The sequence below is a fragment of the Setaria italica genome, chromosome V (assembly GCF_000263155.2).
Source record: "Setaria italica strain Yugu1 chromosome V, Setaria_italica_v2.0, whole genome shotgun sequence".
NCBI lineage: Eukaryota > Viridiplantae > Streptophyta > Magnoliopsida > Poales > Poaceae > Setaria > Setaria italica.
Window position 1 is genome coordinate 3879731 of NC_028454.1, and position 18294 is coordinate 3898024.

The following is an 18294-nucleotide window of genomic DNA, read 5'->3' on the forward strand; positions in this document are numbered from 1 at the left end:
TAGTCATCATCTTTCCTGCTCGTCCTGTGGCTCGGTTCATGTGTCTTCTGTCGTGGAGGACTGGAAATCGATTAGAACAAAAACACATGCACGAGAAGCGGCCGTAAACGATCAGGCTCAGATCGTGGGTGGGCAACAAAATTCATGCCTTGCGCGTGCCCAGCTGTGCGCAACTTGGATGGATGGGCGCCGGCGCATGCGGCGTTTAAGACAGGAGGCTCGGCTCACTTTGGTAGCTTGCCCCTTGCAGTCCACGCCAGCCGACTTAATTAAGTTAGCGTCCATGTAAACTTGCTTAAGTTAGCTTCCACGTCAGATTGACTCCAGTCAAAACCGTGTCCACATCAGCAAAATAACGGGATACAAAACCGCTTAGTGGTTAATTTAATCCGGTATTGATAGGTGGAGGGATTAAATTGAGCTAATTTAATCTGGTATTGATAGGTGGAGGGATTAAATTGAGCCAACATTTAGGTTAGGGGGTGGGATGGACAAAGTGAATAGGTGAGAGGAGTAAAATGAGTTTTTTCCAAATCTTTTCTCCCCTGAAATCTGATGTTTGTGTGAGGGGACAAAACAGGGCTGCAAATTAAACCGAGTACAAAGCTACCGGTTGAAAAATTCTGAGCAACTGCATCACAATTCACAGCAAGTCGGCAAGCATCAAATTGGAGCTAAAAAAAGACCAAATTTCGCATCACAAATCTCAGACCAGAGAATGTAATTTCACTACGAAGTATTGATATTCAGACAAGGGCATCAGATTGACCACGGCATTGGTGAAAATATGTAATTAAACATCAACAGTCTTGACACAGACAGGTAATCTTGATGCACTAGGTAAGTTAAGACACCAGGGAGAATGCAGTTGCAACATGTAAGGAAAATGGCCCTAATGATAAGATTGTCATTGGAACTAATGCGTTTACAAGATGTATCTTTGTAGGTGTTTTATAGTCCAATGATGAATTATAAACCATCAAAATGAGAAGAAAAAAAAGACTTAGAAGAATTCTACGACATGTAAATGATATTAAAGAAATCCCAAGATAGTCTTATTCTAAGGCTTACAAATGATGGTAATGAAGATGCGACAAAGACATGCGAAGATTTGAAGAGAATCCTGTTGAAAATATGCACCGACATATTCCACCATTGCCCGACCATTTGAAGTGTGTTAGAGTTTGGAGAAGCTATAGACTTGGTTCTCAAGTACATACAAGTGCTCTATCCACTGAAGTGCTAAAGAGAAGATTAAGGCAATTAGTATAAGGCTTAGGTCTTGATTAGTGCTAGTTTAGGCCTATTAGCGTATTGTTTTAGGGTTTAGCCTAGAGTTAGGTGAGGTTTGCACACCTCCTTTGTATCGATACTTGCGCGCACCCATAGTTGTAAATTTGGGGCTTGTAAGTCTTGCGAGACCCTTCAACCGTATTTGAGGAGTGGCCGCCAGTGCTTGTGAGAGAGAGGAGAGGCTCTCGGTATTTTGCCGAAACTCTACCCAGTGAAGAGCAGCAAGGAGCATCTGGGAGAGGCTAGGCGGAGACCCACTTGCGCGTGGGGAAGATCCGTCGGCTATCCTATGAAGTTACTTGACCGGGAAGTTTATACCCTTGCGCGGGTATTCCCTTTGAGAGGGGCTCCAACAACGAGGACTACTGGAAAGTTTTGCTTTCCGACACCTCGGTAAAAATCGACGTGTCGCCACACCAAGAGTTTGCTTTCTCTACCTCATTTACCTTCCGCATTTCTTATTGCACTTACAGTTCCGCATTTACTTCTCCAGAATTGCCATATGTAGTTTATAGGATTGGAATCTAGGGTGCAAAACTCTTTTGCGGTGGAGATAGCAACCCATATAAAAATCTAGTGCACATTTAAATAGAAATTGATATATGTTTTTATATATGCTTGGAGTCTTAATTTTTAGAACACCCAACCTTTTATCGCATATAGTTAAATTACCAACGGCGCTACACGAGTACGATCTATAATCTTGACACGGACGGGCAAGACACCACGACCATCAAGGAGAGCACTTGCTTTATATGGGTAGGAGACGGCGACCATCAGATAACTCGGCGTCGCCCTTGGCGCCCATCGATGCCGGCGGCACCGCGCCAGCCTGCTTCTTCGCCGCCGACAGCACCTCCCACACACCTGCTGCATCGCGCCACCCTGGACGCCGTTGTTGCCGCCGGCCGCGCTGGCGCTGACATCGACGCGCGCCGCCGTCTCCTGGCGGCACACCCCGGTGCTGTCGATCATCAGGTAGTTCCTGAGCGCGCGGTGGTCGCCGCCGAGCGCCTCGAGCATGGACGCCACGTACGCCGCCTTGGCACCGCCGATGGCCGCCGGGGACTCGGCCTGCTTCTGGCTGGCGTACAGCTTCGCGTCCTCGGCCAGCTTCCGTTCTAGGAGCTGCGCGTCGGCGCGCCCTGCTCGAACAGCCACGCCTCCGCGGCCTTCGCCTGCTCGAACAGCGCCGCCTCCGCCGCCTTCTGCCGGCCGTACAACGCGGCGTTCGATTCCATCACCTGTGTGTCGTACGCCGCCGCGTCCTTGCAGAGCTGCTCGGCCCTGAGCTTCTCGGCGAGGCACTTGGCCTTCTTGCGCTCGATCTCCACCTGGAGCTCGGCCTCGCGGAGGGCGACGGGCGACGGCCATGGCGGCCTCGACCTCGGCCAGCTTGGCCTTCTGGTCCCACCCGGCCTTCTTCGTTGCCAACTTGCCCACGGCCGCGACGACTAGCGCCTCCCGCTCGTTCTCCGCCACCTTCACCTCCATATTCTAGGCTGCGATTCGCCGGGACCGGCCGCCATGGCTGCTCTGCCCTGTGCTGAGCAGGAGCAGGAGGAAGATCGGAAGAAGACTGCGAACCGTTTATTGCCTTGTTGGGTTGTCTCCGTTTTTGTTGGGCAGCTCGTTTCATTCCTTCAATAGGCCGGCGGCCAGCTTTCAGCCCACTACGGCATGACTCTCCCCGATCCAATAGCCCTGGTTTCTTTAAATCAAAGCTTTAGCTTGAAAAGCTCTGATAACAATGGAGCTTAGCGCAAGGCGATTCAGTGAGGACGTGGGCTTACGCCTGTTGCACAGTAGTCAGATTTGCAATTCACTAGTATATGATGTTAGCTAATGCCCGATGGATCCCATCAGCCATATATGCATCTTATTACATGCTTATATTTTAATTCTTTTACAGTCTCTAATGGAATATCAATATGTACTTCATTCAGAAACGAAATACACGTGAGACATGCGTGCGCGCTCATATTTTCGTCTCAAAGGAAAAAGGTGAAAAAAAGAAGAAAGGTAGAAAAGGAACATGAATGATTGGGCCTGGCTTTCTGTTGTCTTTACTTTCTTTCCCCCTCTGTTTTATTCGCAGCGGAAACGTATACAAGTGTAACGGCAGAAGCATGGATTGCACTCTTAAAATTTACGAAGTCTGCACGCGGTATGTGAGATGTGGTTTTGACGTTTTGTAGAAAAAAAAAAGAGAGACAATCAAGCCGTACCCTGGCATACCGCTTGACAACGCTCACGGGCCTCCGTGCACGGTGTACGTGGCACCCGACCTCAGATACTCCATTACTCCTCGGCTGATCGAGCGGCGGCTGGACCTCTGACCGGAGTGCTATGCGTTGTCGCGGGTGGCGAACGAAAAGTACGTTTTACTCCCTCGTGTTGCAATACGTTCAATCCGGAACATCCAAAGCGCGTGAGGATGCGTGCTATTCTGTCGTTACTGCACGTATACGGTTCGTATTTGGTTTTATTTTGTGAAATGTTGTCTACACCCGAGGGAATCTGGACATGTTGATTGGACATAAAGGCTCTCGATTGATGTGTGACGGTACAGAAATGTTCTCGATCCGGGTGAAAAGACTGTGTCAAACTTTGACCGGTGTCCACGGTTGTTAGCAGTCAAAGTCGTGAACCGCAAATATACGAATCAGATGTAACTCTTCTCTTATTGTAACTCTTCTCTTATTTTAACTAGTATTATTCATATGAAGGATTTAGTGTTGATTGGTGATTTAGATCTAATCTACGACATATAATAAATAGAGCAGGTAACCAATCTAGAACAACCTAGACTATGCATAAGTTGTAATTCTAAGCATGGATAGCAAAGCAACATAGATATGATCTTAGTAAAAAGCATCTTTAAATCTACACCGTCGGTCTAGCTCATGAAATCCACTATCTTACCCAAAAAAAGATCCCAGCACAATCAAAAGAACATGTTATACTCATCGGTACATCAGGCATGCAAATTCGGCCACCACGACCATAAGCACATCCTAAGCAATCTATCATCAATTAATATATTGAAAAGCAAGCAAACCCAACATAACATAAAACCATAGAAGGGTATAACTAGATTCCTAAGAACATGAATACATCTATTACTTCACCATGAATGATTGTACATTACAAGATCACCACCGAGATTCTACCTTGATCTTGGTGACTCCTAGCTCCAGAACTCTAGCGTGATCTTTCTCGCAGGGTGGTCACACCGGTAGAGGCTTGCCTACGCTAACTCCCGACAACTGCATGGCTCTCGGCTCTCCGAAGTGGTGTCCCTCAAGCTCCTTCTGCTTCTCTGCTGCTTCACGTCGAGTACGTTGTCTCCAATCTGCGGACTTAGTGGATTTTAGGGTATTTATAGTCCAGAGAGCGTGTGGTAAAAATTTGAAGGCGAGGGGACGAAGGAAACCCCTAGGCCGATCGGCCTGGGAGGGTCCAGGCCGATCAACCTGGGCCTTCTTTTTGCCCTCTCGCGTCCTGCTTCGTCTCCAAATCTCCACAGGTGCTTTGGAATCTTTTTTTCACTTGCATGTGGGCCTGGCATGTCGGTTGCTTCGGGATGAGATTGATCTTCAATGACTTTGCAAATCTCCATTTGATCTTCTCCGATTCCTCTTTGATCCCGAGCTGGTTCTTGCTATATCTTCATAAACTTAGCTCCTAAGTAATGTTGGAGGGTTCCTTACCAAAGATGGGTCGATCGGCCTGACCTTCGTCTTCGTTTGGTTCGACACTCATTCAGTGCTTTGTCCAAAAATATTGTTTTTTAGGCCCAATTTCCTGCAAAAACACATCCTCCTCCAAAATACGTTGCACATGTGAAAATGATCGGTTTATTATGTGTGATCGATAGTTTAGATAATAAATTCATGTCATTATTGAAGATAAATAGAGATAAAAGTGTGTCAACAACGCAGGACGGCCTCCTCCTTCCAAAGTTCAAATGGATGAATAAAAAATTTTATTGTTGCATCCAATCCCCATCCAAATGCAAGCTGTACTTCGCCCTTTCCTATCCAAAATGGCTTACGTGTCTGCATGGCGACCTAGCATTTTTACCGTCTTTGAATTTTATGATATTATTTTCTTGACCATTGTTCTCGCTGAACATATGTACCTTCGTATGGCTCACTTGTATGTGATAATACACACGAGGTACACGCTTCGTTCAAACTTTTGAGATGGAGTGGCGGCAGGGGAAAAATAATTTCTTCTCCCGTATCCTGTACCCACCATATTGCAAATTTTACATTATAATTTTACTCTAAGAAAAAAAATTATAGATATGTAAACAATAGATTAAATCAAATAGTTTGGATCTATTTTTTTAATCCTCTGGTAGCAATCTTCGTCATGTAACAAATTGGAGAGAAGTTATTTTTTATTTTCATCCCCAAAGACACCATAGTATTATAAAAAATATTAAGAAAGTAATTACACATATTATGAAATATATGGTATACACTATACACCCTATATATATTGATTTCTAAAGCACAGATTTGTCAAAAAAAAACTTAAAATCAAATCTTGCATGCATATAGTACATTTTCATTTTTGCCTTTTTCTTGCTACTAATGGCATATACCATCCAGGTACCACTCATGTATACCGGCCAAAAAAATTGTACCGACCATCTAAATTGCATATTTTTTTTTGCTGACTACATTATAAGCTATATTGATAACATTTATCAGATATCACATGTACCACCCATGTATGCATAGTGCACACTTATGATAACCTCTATGAGACTATGAATAAACTGAACGTCTCACAAATTTAATTGAGAGAATATCAATATAACTTATCCATGTACCACCCTGTACATAGATGCACAAGAACAAATTTCTTGACAAGAATTTAACTCTTGGTCAAAAAGTATAAATTATTTAGCATAATTCTTTTGGTCTCATCCATGTCTATCTAAATTTCCAACTCTTGGTCAGCCAGAAACATGTACCATTGTTGTAAACTTAGAACATGTCTTTACTTGAGCAATTAAAAGTGAAATTCAAAAATATATTTGAATGCAAAGGCTACCATACGTATCTGATGCATACATTCTAACTAATTAATCAATCATAGTACCAGAAATGTTAGGCATGCAACCAAATCATGTGAGAATGAACTACCAAGTCTTAAAAAAGAGAGGCTCAACTCGATTTTGCATGCAGCGGACTCAATCTGTGAAGATACACACAAAAAATGGGTCACTTTCAGGCAATCTACATTTGGGAACTTTTGTTGCGCCCTGTAAATCAGCTAGAGAACATGCACACGGACAGCCCATAGCAATCCAACCATGGCACCAGCATACCTTGACGTCCTCTTCATCACCAGACCTTGTAGCTTGCATATTCAACTTGGCTGACAAAGTACCAAGATAGATGTACCTGCATATGTATTCATTCAGAAGTTAAAGAACTTTTTCTCTCATTCAGACAGCAGAAGGCTAGGAAGACAACGAGGAACGAACATGCCATGAAGAACTTTCTGAAAAGAATCACTAATTGACAAAGACCAACATACTAGCGTACAACTTCTTACTGATAAGAAACACTGCTTACTATCAAGAAAAACAGACTACTTTACATTTAGGCCAGCAACAATCAAATTAATTATGCAACCCTTTTGTTGTCAAACTGAAACTTGTAGTTAGAATTGCTAGAGCAAGGAGGTCTTCTGACAGATCAAGCACCTTTGAGTGAGCCGACACCACAGAAGTAAAGGTGTCAATGACCTTCATCAAGCAAACTTGGCATACTAGTTTAATCCCCAAAACAAAATGAACCAAAATCACAACGATCTGAAAAAACACTCTAACCGTTTAAATACGAAGGACTTTTTTTGTTAAAAAATAGCACATGAACCAAATTAATGCACATAAGAAAGAGATGATTAAAAATCATGAGTTCTTTCTCTGTTCTAACTCAGAGTACAAGAAAATGTGTACCACAACAACATTTCATCTGTAAAAACTGTCAAGCAAGTATCATGGTATTACTATGGAACTTAGCAATTGATCGACAATTTCAATCCTTCCCATTCATGGTATTACATCTATACTCATTCAAACATTAATTACATTCTAACCTGTTCCGAATTCATACAACATTTACACCTATACTCCTGATTAATACCAAGAAAGATAGTATGACTTCATCAGTACACATAGAGTTATTATTCATTCCCCCACTGATTTATTCTTTTTACCTAATCTATTGCTTCATATTGCATAAGGTAGTCCTCTACAATGGCAAAGGTTGAGTATGTATCAAAAGGGTTTAGCTTCAACATTTTCTATAAATTAATAGAAATTGCTCTATTGAGTTGCTCTTACTCCCTGTACATCACTAAAAAAACAAGTACATTACTGAGCAAACAAATTGAGAGCCAGAGAGGATAGAACCTATGTCAACACTATGGTGTACATAATTTTCGTTCGGTGGTGACGTACGTACTGACATTTGGCATGATAGGACCACAGAGAGCCAGAGAGGCCGTTGCGTTGCATGTTTGGAATTTGCTGTCAGACCGTGCAGGGCACATCCTGCAATTACTGAATTGAAGTTTAGTTTTGAATAGTGGGAGAGTTCAAGTTTATATGTGTCCTGTACTCCTGTTCTGTGAGGTAAGTTGGTGCCAAAGATAACATCCAACATGGACTCACAGCTCAACATGTTTAATTCTTTTTACCCCATGTCTTTTAAAATTCTTATCCACTTCTTAATAATGGTATGTCTAGATTATTCATGATGAAAAGTAATTTATTTCATAATATTACAACTTTGGTCCACTTTGAATACATTTTATACAATAGCTTGTGTTGGTAACAGATACTTTTGTGACCAGAGAAAATATCCAATTCCAATATACTACTCGGTCATAAGAGCATGTGGAGTTGCTTCCCCCCGTTTATAGAAAAATTAGACCAAAAGGGAATGTGGTGCTGCTTTTCCCCTCGTTCTTGTCGAGGGAAGTAGGTCACAAGTACATGTGAAGTTGTTTTTCCCCTCGTTCATGTCTAGAAAAGTTGGGAAGAGAGTCCTTCAAGATTTTGATACAACTCTTCTCCATTTGTGTGGATTCAGAATATTTATTTTCTGCCGCACTAACAACAACTCTGTTTCTTTAACTATGGGCAGTAGCACTGCTCTTTTACTTAACTAGGACACAAATTGATGCCAGGATCAATGACAGGACAGCCGCCGTTTCCTTGTGTGATTTATGTAATTGTGAAAGCAGTTTCATTTTCATAGAGACCTTGTTCCAGAAATACATGTTCCATCATGTCCCGAACACTATCATCTTCAGAGTCTCTGGTCATCAGAGTTTCAAAAGTTTGGCTGATTTGTTCTCGTCTGAAATGCGAAGCACGATAAAAGCCCAATAAAAGCCAAGAATAAGAAACTACCGGCTAATGAAGCACACTCTGTTGAATTCTTAATAATATGGCAATTAAAGTAACGCAACAGATCTAGAAGATAAACTAGCCGATAGATTTTAATCAAGGCAGGATAGATTTGATTCTACCACATCTAGCAAGAGGTCGAAAGATACAACCTTACATGATATGATGAGAATTGATAACTGGTAGATAAACTAGACAAAATTACAGCGATGCGCTGGTAATTAAAGTCTAGAGCACCTGATAATGGCGATGCTTGCGAGCAAACCGGAGGTCAAGATGATGCAGCCCTGTTCACCAAAGAACTCGCCGAGAAACTACATTACTCCTACTCCTAAGGTTGGCATTGAGCCAAAAAGATAAGTGTATTGATATTTGATCAAGAGATATCCCTTACAATGGCCATAGGGTACATATTTATACCCTGGACGACCTACAGTCCTAATTGGTCACGACTTGGTGTACCGGTATAAAATATTCTATTTAAAATAAAAGATAATCCTATCTATTCAGTTTTTCTTATTCAGTGGAGACCTCCTTGCCATGCTCTAGAATCTTCTGCCAACCGTCATCGCCGCTTGCAGCAGCTTTAAGCTTGAAACGCAATTGTCATCGGCTTCCGTATCCCAATTAGCATCATCTTCTGAATCTTGATCGCCATCGGCTTCTTTAGCCTTGGTCAAAAACTGGTGTCAACACTATCCCTTGAGCTCTAGCGTATATATACTTCACCCCTTGGTCATTTGAGTTGCTCTTGATGCCTTGAAGACCTGAAGCAACTAGTGAGCAACTAAGAAAGTGCAAGAGCCAAAGAATTGATGAGTTCTTGGTGAGCTCTTGGAGATTGTGGGAGCCCCAAGGACAATCTCTTGTACACGGTGTGAAGCCTGCCGTTCCAGAGATGGAGAAGGGGTTGTCTTAATGAGCACTTGTGTCTTTGTGACTCAAGCGGGAGAAAAACTCTTAGTGAGTGCTCTAACATGGATTAGGGGGAGCATCAACTCCTTGATCTTTACTTTCCCGCATTTACTTTGTGTATTTACTTCGAGTCATTTCATATTGCTCCTTATCTTGCGTAGGATATTTGCTTGTTAGTGTGATCTTTCCTAAGTCATGATGAACTTGTTAGTGTGTTTCCCTACATAGATAGTTCTTGTTAGTTTGCTTTAGCTTTCTCTCAAAACTATAGGTTTGGGCAACACTAGAACTAGAGGCTAAGATTGTTTTTATTGCTTTAGAAATTTGAAGAAGTCCCAATTCACTCCCCTCTTGGGCCATCGATCCTTACACACACAATGTTGCAGAAGAGGGTTCAACTGAAGATATGATCCCCTGGCTCAGGGATCTGGCCTTTTCTTATGGCGACAAAGAAATCAGTACACCACTACAGAAGGTGCCATCACAAGTGGTTCATAGAAATATCATCACAACTGCTTTGGGAAGCCTATAAAGAAAAACTAGGAACTTCTGAATTCATTGGTATACAGTTTGATCTTCCCAACATCCTACAAGAACATAATGACTTGCACAGACTAGAGCTGCCTTTTATGAAAGAGGAAATTGATCAAGTTATTCAATCACTCCCAACAAGCAAGTCACCAGAACTAGATGGGTCAACAATGACTTCATAAAAAGTGTTGGCCCTTTGTTTGCTCTGATTTCTACAACCTAATATCAACCTTTTATGAGTGATCTATCTATACCAGGAGCATCAATGTTTCTTTTGTAACTCTGATTCCAAAGAAGGAAACCCCAACTAATGTATCAGACTGTAGGCCCATCTCTCCGCTGAATTGCACAATCAAGATTATTACCAAGCTTCTGGCAAACACGCTGCAAAACAAGATCATGGAGCTCATCCACTTAAACCAATATGGGTTCATCAAGGCCAGAACAATCCAGGATTGTTTAGCTTGGTCATTTGAATGTCTACATATGTGCCATAAGTCCAAAAAGGACCTAATTCTCCTGATGCTTGATTTTGAAAAAGCTTTGGACAAGGTTAAGCATGAGTTCATGTTGCATGTTATGAAACACAAAGGGCTTGGTGACAAATGGGTTTCCTGGATGAATGCAATCTTTAGCTCTGGGACATCATAGATTCTTCTAAATGGAGTTCCTGGAAAGGTTTTCCACTTGAGTAAGACATGATGACCTTCTCTCACCTCTCCTTTTTGTCTTGGCAGTTGACTTCTTGCAGACTATCATAAACCAAGCAAAGGATCAAGGCCACCTTAACTTGCCCCTCCCTCAAGGAGCAGGAATAGACTTCCCAATAATTCAGTACACTGATGACACATTAATAATTATGGAAGCATGTCAGGCTCAAGTAATTGTGCTAAGGGACTTATTGCAGTTATTTGCTTCCTCATATGGCCTAAAGGTTAACTTTGCCAAATCGGTTATGGTATCTATGTCCCTGAAGAGAAAATGACACAGCTCTCTGTAGAATTGGGGTGCTCAACTGGCAGTTTACCTTTCACCTACCTGGGTCTCCCATTAGGCGTGACCAAGCCTTCAATCCACGATTTCATGCCCTTGGTAAAGAGATGTGAAAATAAGCTGCTTGTGACCTCCAATCTTCTTTGCCAAGGGGGGAACTTACTCTGGTTAATTCAGTTTTCTCTACACTCCCCACCTTCATGGCTAGAACTGTAAAATTGCATGCCACCATTATCACGCAACTTGATAAATACAGAAAGCATTGCCCGTGGAGAGGAGCAGACTTAAACAGCAAAAAGCCATCAAAAGCAGTATGGTCAATGGTTTGTCTACCAAAAGAGGAAAGTTGCCTTGGTGTTTTAGATTTAACAGTTCATAATGATGCTCTCCTACTAAAAAACCTCCACAATTTCTTCAACCATGCCAACCTGCCTTGGGTCAAGCTGATATGGGATAACTATTACCCGAGTGGTAAACTGCTTGGGACAATTAAGAAGGGATCTTTCTGGTGGAGGGATATTCTGAAGCTGTTAACATAGTACAAGTGCATTGCAATTGCACAACTAGGTAATGGCAAGACAATCCTTCTCTAGGATGACTTATGGCTGAGACTCTTGTTGACATGAATTTGTGCCATACACTGAACACTACGCAAGACACGCAGCCGAAGGACTTGAGACCGAAGAGCAACACGCTCAGGACAGGAGGGATCCCGTCAGGGCCTGTGGCGCTATGGTGTGCCCTAGGATCGGCAAGGCTACCTAGGACGTCGCTTTCGCCTTTGAGACGAGGAACGAACAACAGATCAAGGTTAGAAAAGTAGGGTAAAGGGAAAAGGTAAAAAGATAAATTGTATTGATAGATTCGATTGAGGGTGATCAATCCCTAACCGAATTAAACTACAATCTGATTCGGTCATACATCCCGTTACAAGAGTCCTTACTTACCTCTAACCTTCCAATTTAGTTAAACAAATCCAATAGTGTCTCGGTTAAAGATGTGACCCCATCTACCGAACGTGCATGTACTCCTAGTCTTGCCATGTATCTGCTATATCTTTTCGCTCCCATCCAATCGCGTCAGATCAATAACCTATAATTCATCTAGGCGTTGGCAAGGAATCCTTCTTATTCTGGACTTTCTGGTGCATGCACAGATATCCTTCCTTCTTCCTTCGCTTCTCCCATACGTCAAAGTCCCGTACAGGCCTTTCAACAATACCAGTTGCTCCTACAGGAGATGCAACAATGTGATCTGAATTCGTCCGAAGACACTTGGGTATATATTTGGGGGTCCCCTTTCTACAACTTACAGAAGCCTTATAAAATTATGAAAGGTCATAGAGAAATTCATCCATCCTTCTAATGGATTTGGAAAAGCACATGTCAACTCAAACACAAGGTATTCTTTTGGCTACTGCTCAAAGACAGGCTCGATACCAGAGGCTTACTAAGAAGAAAAAGGATGTACCTTGACGATTATAGCTGTGTTATGTGACTAAACACAGGATGAAATAGTTGAACACCTCTTTTTCAGATGCCAGTTTGCCCAACAATGCTGGCAACAAATAGCTCTGCAAATTCCGTTGGCCCTTGCCCTTTTTGAAGTGCTGGAATCTCTCAAACAGCAAATCCAGAAACCTTTCTTTATGGAAATCATTACTTTGATGGCATGGTGCATATGACAAGAACGAAATGCCCAGATTTTCCAGCAACAACAGCCCACAGTGGCCTCAGTTCTCAGAAGCTTCAAGCAAGAATTTGTCTTAGTTATCCATCGTGCAAAGAATTTTTTTTTGCCTTCTATTGTAGAATGGCTAGATTCTCTCATGTAACCCCTTTTGTAGTCCCCTTCTTTTGCTTTTTGTTTGCCACTCTTTTGTAACTTCGCTGCTTTTTTAATACATAACCAGTAGTGGTGCAAACCACTCCTGTTCTATAAAAAAAACTAAATTGATGTGTGAGCATATTTTTACTTTAGGCAAGGATAGTTGCCATGAATTTGCTTCTTTCGTTGGGGAGATCTCCTTGTCAGCTGCATAGATAGCCACATCCACTCTTGTGTGCAGAAATCTGAATATGGTTATTTGGTCAGTAATTGAAACAGCTGCAGAGGCAAATCATCAAGAACTTGGTGTGCATGGTCCATGAAGGAGGCATTGGTGAGCAACAGAAGATGGAACGGAAGCGGGAGCAACCAGCATGGTCTGTGCCGGATTGCACACAGAGCCCCAGCTTGAACAAGCCCAAATGATACGGGCAGCAATATGTCTCTGGCACGGCCGGAGCAAACAAACGGGGATCCCTTGGCAGAGCACACCAACAAGATAGTTCTTTTAGAACTTAAATTATCCATCAATTTAAGGAAACATGTGCTCCCAACTAAATTTGTTTGGTTTACTGTGGCCAGTATACGTGCACCCAATTATATTTCATTTGCAAAAACGAGTAGTACACATTTTGTCCATAAACATTGTCTTTCTACTGGGTGTCCATTCTGTTTTAGACAAGGCAAGGGGAGTTAGGCTCTGTTGTTTACCGTCAAGATTAAGATTATATAGTAAGCTAGATTATGGTCCAAGGGTAATAGGGTAAATAACTATCTTTGGACCACTTGGGGACTACAAATAATCTGAAATAAACTGCCCAAGAGTAGCTTATTTGAGATTATTTGTGATTCCATGATAATTTGTTCCTTTATCATAGTACCATGATCCATAATTTAGATTATATAATCTACATGCATTATAATCTGAAACAAACAGGGCCTTGGACCCTTATGATTTGTCTTGGTTAAAACTGCACCATGAATATCAACCTACTCTATGACACCAACTACAGAGAACTGGTGCATAAATTATTTCGTATAACTGGTGGGTTGTTACAAGAAATGGTGGCAACTTGGTGTTGAACTTTCAAAGACATTGTTGTCGCTTTATTGGAAGACTAGGCAACTCGCAAGTCGTCGGCACCTACTGCACACGAAACCAAGTTGCATAATGATTAAAAACGATTTATAATTTGGGGAGGTAGTAGTTGACTTGACTTGACGGGGGGAGAGAGAGTGTCTATATATATTAGTCCTTGTCATGGCCCGTCGTTTTCGACAACTTGTGCCCAATCAGCACAAGTTTGTTGACTGTTGATCGCGACGAGGCTGACGGCGGTTGCTGACCTGCTTTCCTCTGTATTACTGACCTGTGTTCTGTATCTGGATGATCCAGAGAGAGCGCAGGTCAGTAATACAGAGCACGTACGGTGTCATCTTATAAAGCTGCCCCGCCCTCCCTTGCCTTCGCACAGCAGCACTAGCTAGTTGCTAACTTTCTCGCTCATCCCCCATGGATCGTCAGCAGCAGCACATCCAGCTCGCACGTACTTCCCGTGGCGCGCCGGCGGCAAATGTGACACCGCCGATGCAGCCGCAACATGATGGTGCACGCTTGACCAGCATGTGCAATTTCCTCCATCTCGCTGTCTACAAAGGGCTGAAGGTGGAGGTCATGGCGCAGCTTCCGGAACAACACGCTGCTGCGACAGATTCTCAAGCCACTGGTAACAATAATAGCTCACGACTTCTTTTTTCTTCCATTTCTCCTTTCTTCTTCAGAAGAATAGCTCGCACGGAGACCACCCAAATTTCATTTCTACTACTGATCACTACACCAAGACGTACACAATATCAAAAGCTGTTGTAGTGCCGCCAAAGATCCTATCAGCGACGCCCAAAAGTTCGTGCGCAATATCAGCTGGAGTAAGTCCAGCTGGCAAAGAGTTTACACATTTTAATAGTCTGCCGTTAAATAACCTTTACCGAAACGACTTAACAACCCAAATACAACGCTTTCATGTTTGAACTCCATTCTTAGAGATTCATACTACTGCTGATAATTTAATAACCTATCCTGGTTTTGTGCTGATGTTTGGTCTATTTTAACTAGTTTTGTTTGTTTCCTTATATGTATGCTTGCTATGATTACAAGGGGCGTTCATTGTGAACCTGCAAGAAAAAGAGTTTGAAGTCTCCGAGACAGGCAAGTGTCCTTGATCATATTGTATTTTATCCTTTATAACACTTAATCATATACTTGTATGCCATGTCATAATATGATGGGTCCAATTGTTTAGCTTTACCTATTTTTTCTAGGTTATCCTTGACACCTTGGTTTTACTGTACCGTGTTAGGCAGCTATGCTTAGTGTGTGGAACTAGGAATTTCTAAATTGCTTTTGATTAATGGATTACACGCCGTTCATGAGACACTTCGGTTGGGTTTATTCGGTTTGCCAAAAAATTCAGTGTACAGAAATTAGGAATCGATCGGTATAAGGCAGAATGAAAAACCGAGCACTTCGGTGTCAGTAAAATCGGTTGGGTTTTCGGTGTTTTCCGAACTTCGCCAAAGTTCATTGAACATGTACAGCACACAGTATGTAGAGGAATTCATCAGTTCGAACAATCAAACATATCAGCAGATTAGAGAAACAAGAAGTACCGAGTGGAGAGCTTGCGTGGGTTGTGCCGCCTACCGCCGCCGCAGGCTCCGTAAATCCACTGGCAAACGTTTCAGAGTAGTAGTCAACCCGATAGTTAAAATTTTGGTTATTTTAATTTCCTTACTTATACCCGTTTCAGGCATTCTTAAACATGGACAGTGCAACATACACGAGGTGACTGCAGGGAGGAACACCGTTCTACATGTTGCTGCGGAGCGTGGGCACCATGAGTTGATCCAGGAGCTCTACCTCAGGTTCAGGGATCAGGGCGTTCTCTCTCGCCGGAACTCAGCGCTGGACACGCCGCTGCATTGCGCGGCAAGGGCTGGGCACGTCAGTGCCGTCACGATCCTCGCCCAGGTGGCCAGGGACTGCGGCGAGAGCACCCTGCTGGGATGGAAGAACGAGGCAGGGGACACAGCCTTGCACCTGGCGGCAAGGCACGGACATGGCGCTGCGGTGGAGGTACTGGTCTCGGAGGCGGCAGAGTCGGCCGCCGAGCTGAACAACGCAGGCGTGTCGGCGCTGTACTTGGCGGTAATCAGCAGGTCGGAGCAAGCAGTCAGAGCGATTATGGCTTGCAGGGACGTGTCATCTGCCGGGCCGAGCTCCCAGAATGCTCTGCACGCAGCCGTCTTCCAGAGCTCAGGTTAGGTTCTTCATTGTTTGTTTCATGTCTAGCATTGTATTTTGCATTCATAGATATAAGAGATTAGTATTAATACTCTCAAAAAAGAATATAATTAATGCATATAAGAAGTACGACAGAAATGGTTAGCCTGCTATTGAATTGGAGGCCGGCTCTGGTGGACCAAGTCGACTGCAATGGCAGCAGCCCGGTCCACTTCGCGGCATCCGACGGCGACTCCACCATCGTACAAGCAATTCTGCGCGCCACGCCGCCGAGAACACTGTACAAGAAGGACTCGGCCGGTCTGTCGGCACTTCACGTCGCGGCGAGAATGGACCACAGTGCCATAGTGGCTGACATGGTAAACAGCTGCCTCGACGCAGCCGAGCTTCGTGACGACAACGGCAGGACCTTCGTGCACACCGCGGCCAGGGAGAAGCGCTCCAAGGTGGTATCGCTAGCCACTAGCAACCCCTTCCTACACGGCCTCCTAGACACGCAGGATAAGGACGGGAACACACCGCTCCACCTCGCCGTGGCTGCGGGCGCGCCCGGCGTCGTGGAGGAGCTGCTACGCAAGGGCAAGGTGCGGGCCGATGTTTTGAACAACGATGGGCACACGGCCTTTGATCTCGCCGTGGGATCAACCAATTTCTTCACCCTGGTAAGCCTGGTGGTGACGCTGGTCGCTTACGGGGCAACACTCGGACCGCAGAGGCAGGACCACCTCAATCGGTGGAGCGGCAGCGACACGGCGCGGCAGGGGATAGAAAAGACCTCCGACAGCCTCGCCGTCGTAGCCGTGCTCATTGCCACCTCCGCCCTCGCCGCTGGGTTCAACCTGCCCGGAGGGTACAGCGATTCCACGGGCAAGGCAATCCTGTCGCGCAAGGTCACCTTCAAGTGCTTCCTCTTCTTGGACGCACTGGCTGTGGCCACGTCCGTGGTCGTGGTGGTCCTGCTTGTCTACGGGAAGGCGTCTCGCTCCGCGGGCTCGTGGAAGAGCTTCGTGGTGGCGCTCCACTGCATGTGGGTGTCGCTCGTCAGCCTTCTCTTGGCCTTCTACGCGGCGCTGGCAGCCGTGTTGAGCAGTAAGGCGGGCTACTTCTACCTGCAGTTGGCCATCTACTTTGTCATCAGTTTCCTGAGTCAGTTCATCGTCAAGTGGATCGGGCCTGACACTACGCTGCGCACAGTCTGGAGGTTTCTATGTCAGCACAAACGCTTGAAAGGACAACGACATGCCATCAGGCGGCAGTATCCGCTCGCCAGAACTATCGTATGCAACTTGATTCTGTTTGAGTTTACAAGTTTCTTAGCTATTGTCGGTCTTATATTCATATTTGGAGTATCACAGTGGGAGAGGTGACTGGCCACTTCACCTGCACCTTCTCCGCTTTAGGAAATAGTGCATCCTTGGTTACTTACGCTGTACCACAGCCCCTCGGGGCCGACTATGTTGTGGTCGGTATAGGTCGTTGCAAGGACAAATCATCGGTTGGTATAGAGTTGTGCCGACCCCAGCTATAAGCCATTATAAGTGGGTTCGGTATAAATCTATACCGACCAACACATTTATACGGACCAACAGTCCGATGCACGCTATAGAAATAACGACCAACAATCCAACAAGATCTATTGAACTGAACACAACATATATTTACATGTTTCTGTATGAAATTGCCTGAAAATTGTTCTATCACTAGTGCTTACACAGGCATCATAACAGGCATCACAAGATCATCAGAATGGGAACATATTGCATCGATTCATTGAAAAGCATGCACCATTGGTATTAAGTCATCCATACATGAGCTAGTAGTCCGGCTAACAATGTCACATTGTGCATCAAACTTACTGAGCAACAAAACTAGCTCACAGCCAAGAATAGTAATGCAGACAAATCAACAAAGCTCACAGCCAGCATGAAATCTGCATCGATGAGCAAAACAGCCATACAACCAAGCTCGCAGCCATTTAGGTCCACATCTAACA

At 44.0% G+C, this 18294-nt stretch overlaps 2 protein-coding genes across 2 annotated transcripts; one reads left to right on the forward strand and one right to left on the reverse strand.

Moving 5' to 3' along the window:
• Positions 1 to 1956: 1956 nt before the first annotated feature.
• On the reverse strand, positions 1957 to 2787 carry LOC101759498 (flotillin-like protein 2). Its single transcript, XM_004971490.1, has one exon. It carries the CDS (start codon positions 2785 to 2787, stop codon positions 1957 to 1959), a length of 831 nt encoding a protein of 276 aa, XP_004971547.1.
• Positions 2788 to 14407: 11620 nt separating this feature from the next.
• On the forward strand, positions 14408 to 17998 carry LOC101782978 (putative ankyrin repeat protein RF_0381). The gene is made up of 4 exons (XM_004967645.3): positions 14408 to 14727; positions 15156 to 15206; positions 15808 to 16317; positions 16437 to 17998. The coding sequence occupies exons 1-4, from the start codon at positions 14514 to 14516 to the stop codon at positions 17666 to 17668; spliced, it is 2007 nt and encodes a 668-aa protein (XP_004967702.1). The 5' UTR covers positions 14408 to 14513; the 3' UTR covers positions 17669 to 17998.
• Positions 17999 to 18294: the final 296 nt, after the last annotated feature.

What these genes read in the sequence shown, in the direction of transcription:
- LOC101759498 (XM_004971490.1), bottom strand. Translation starts at nt 2,787, where the DNA reads ATGGAGGTGAAGGTGGCGGAGAACGAGCGGGAGGCGCTAGTCGTCGCG.
- LOC101782978 (XM_004967645.3), top strand. Translation starts at nt 14,514, where the DNA reads ATGGATCGTCAGCAGCAGCACATCCAGCTCGCACGTACTTCCCGTGGC. An exon ending in GTTTGAAGTCTCCGAGACAG is followed by an intron (nt 15,207 to 15,807) that starts GCAAGTGTCCTT and finishes TACCCGTTTCAG; the next exon opens with GCATTCTTAAACATGGACAG. An exon ending in AGCCGTCTTCCAGAGCTCAG is followed by an intron (nt 16,318 to 16,436) that starts GTTAGGTTCTTC and finishes GAAGTACGACAG; the next exon opens with AAATGGTTAGCCTGCTATTG.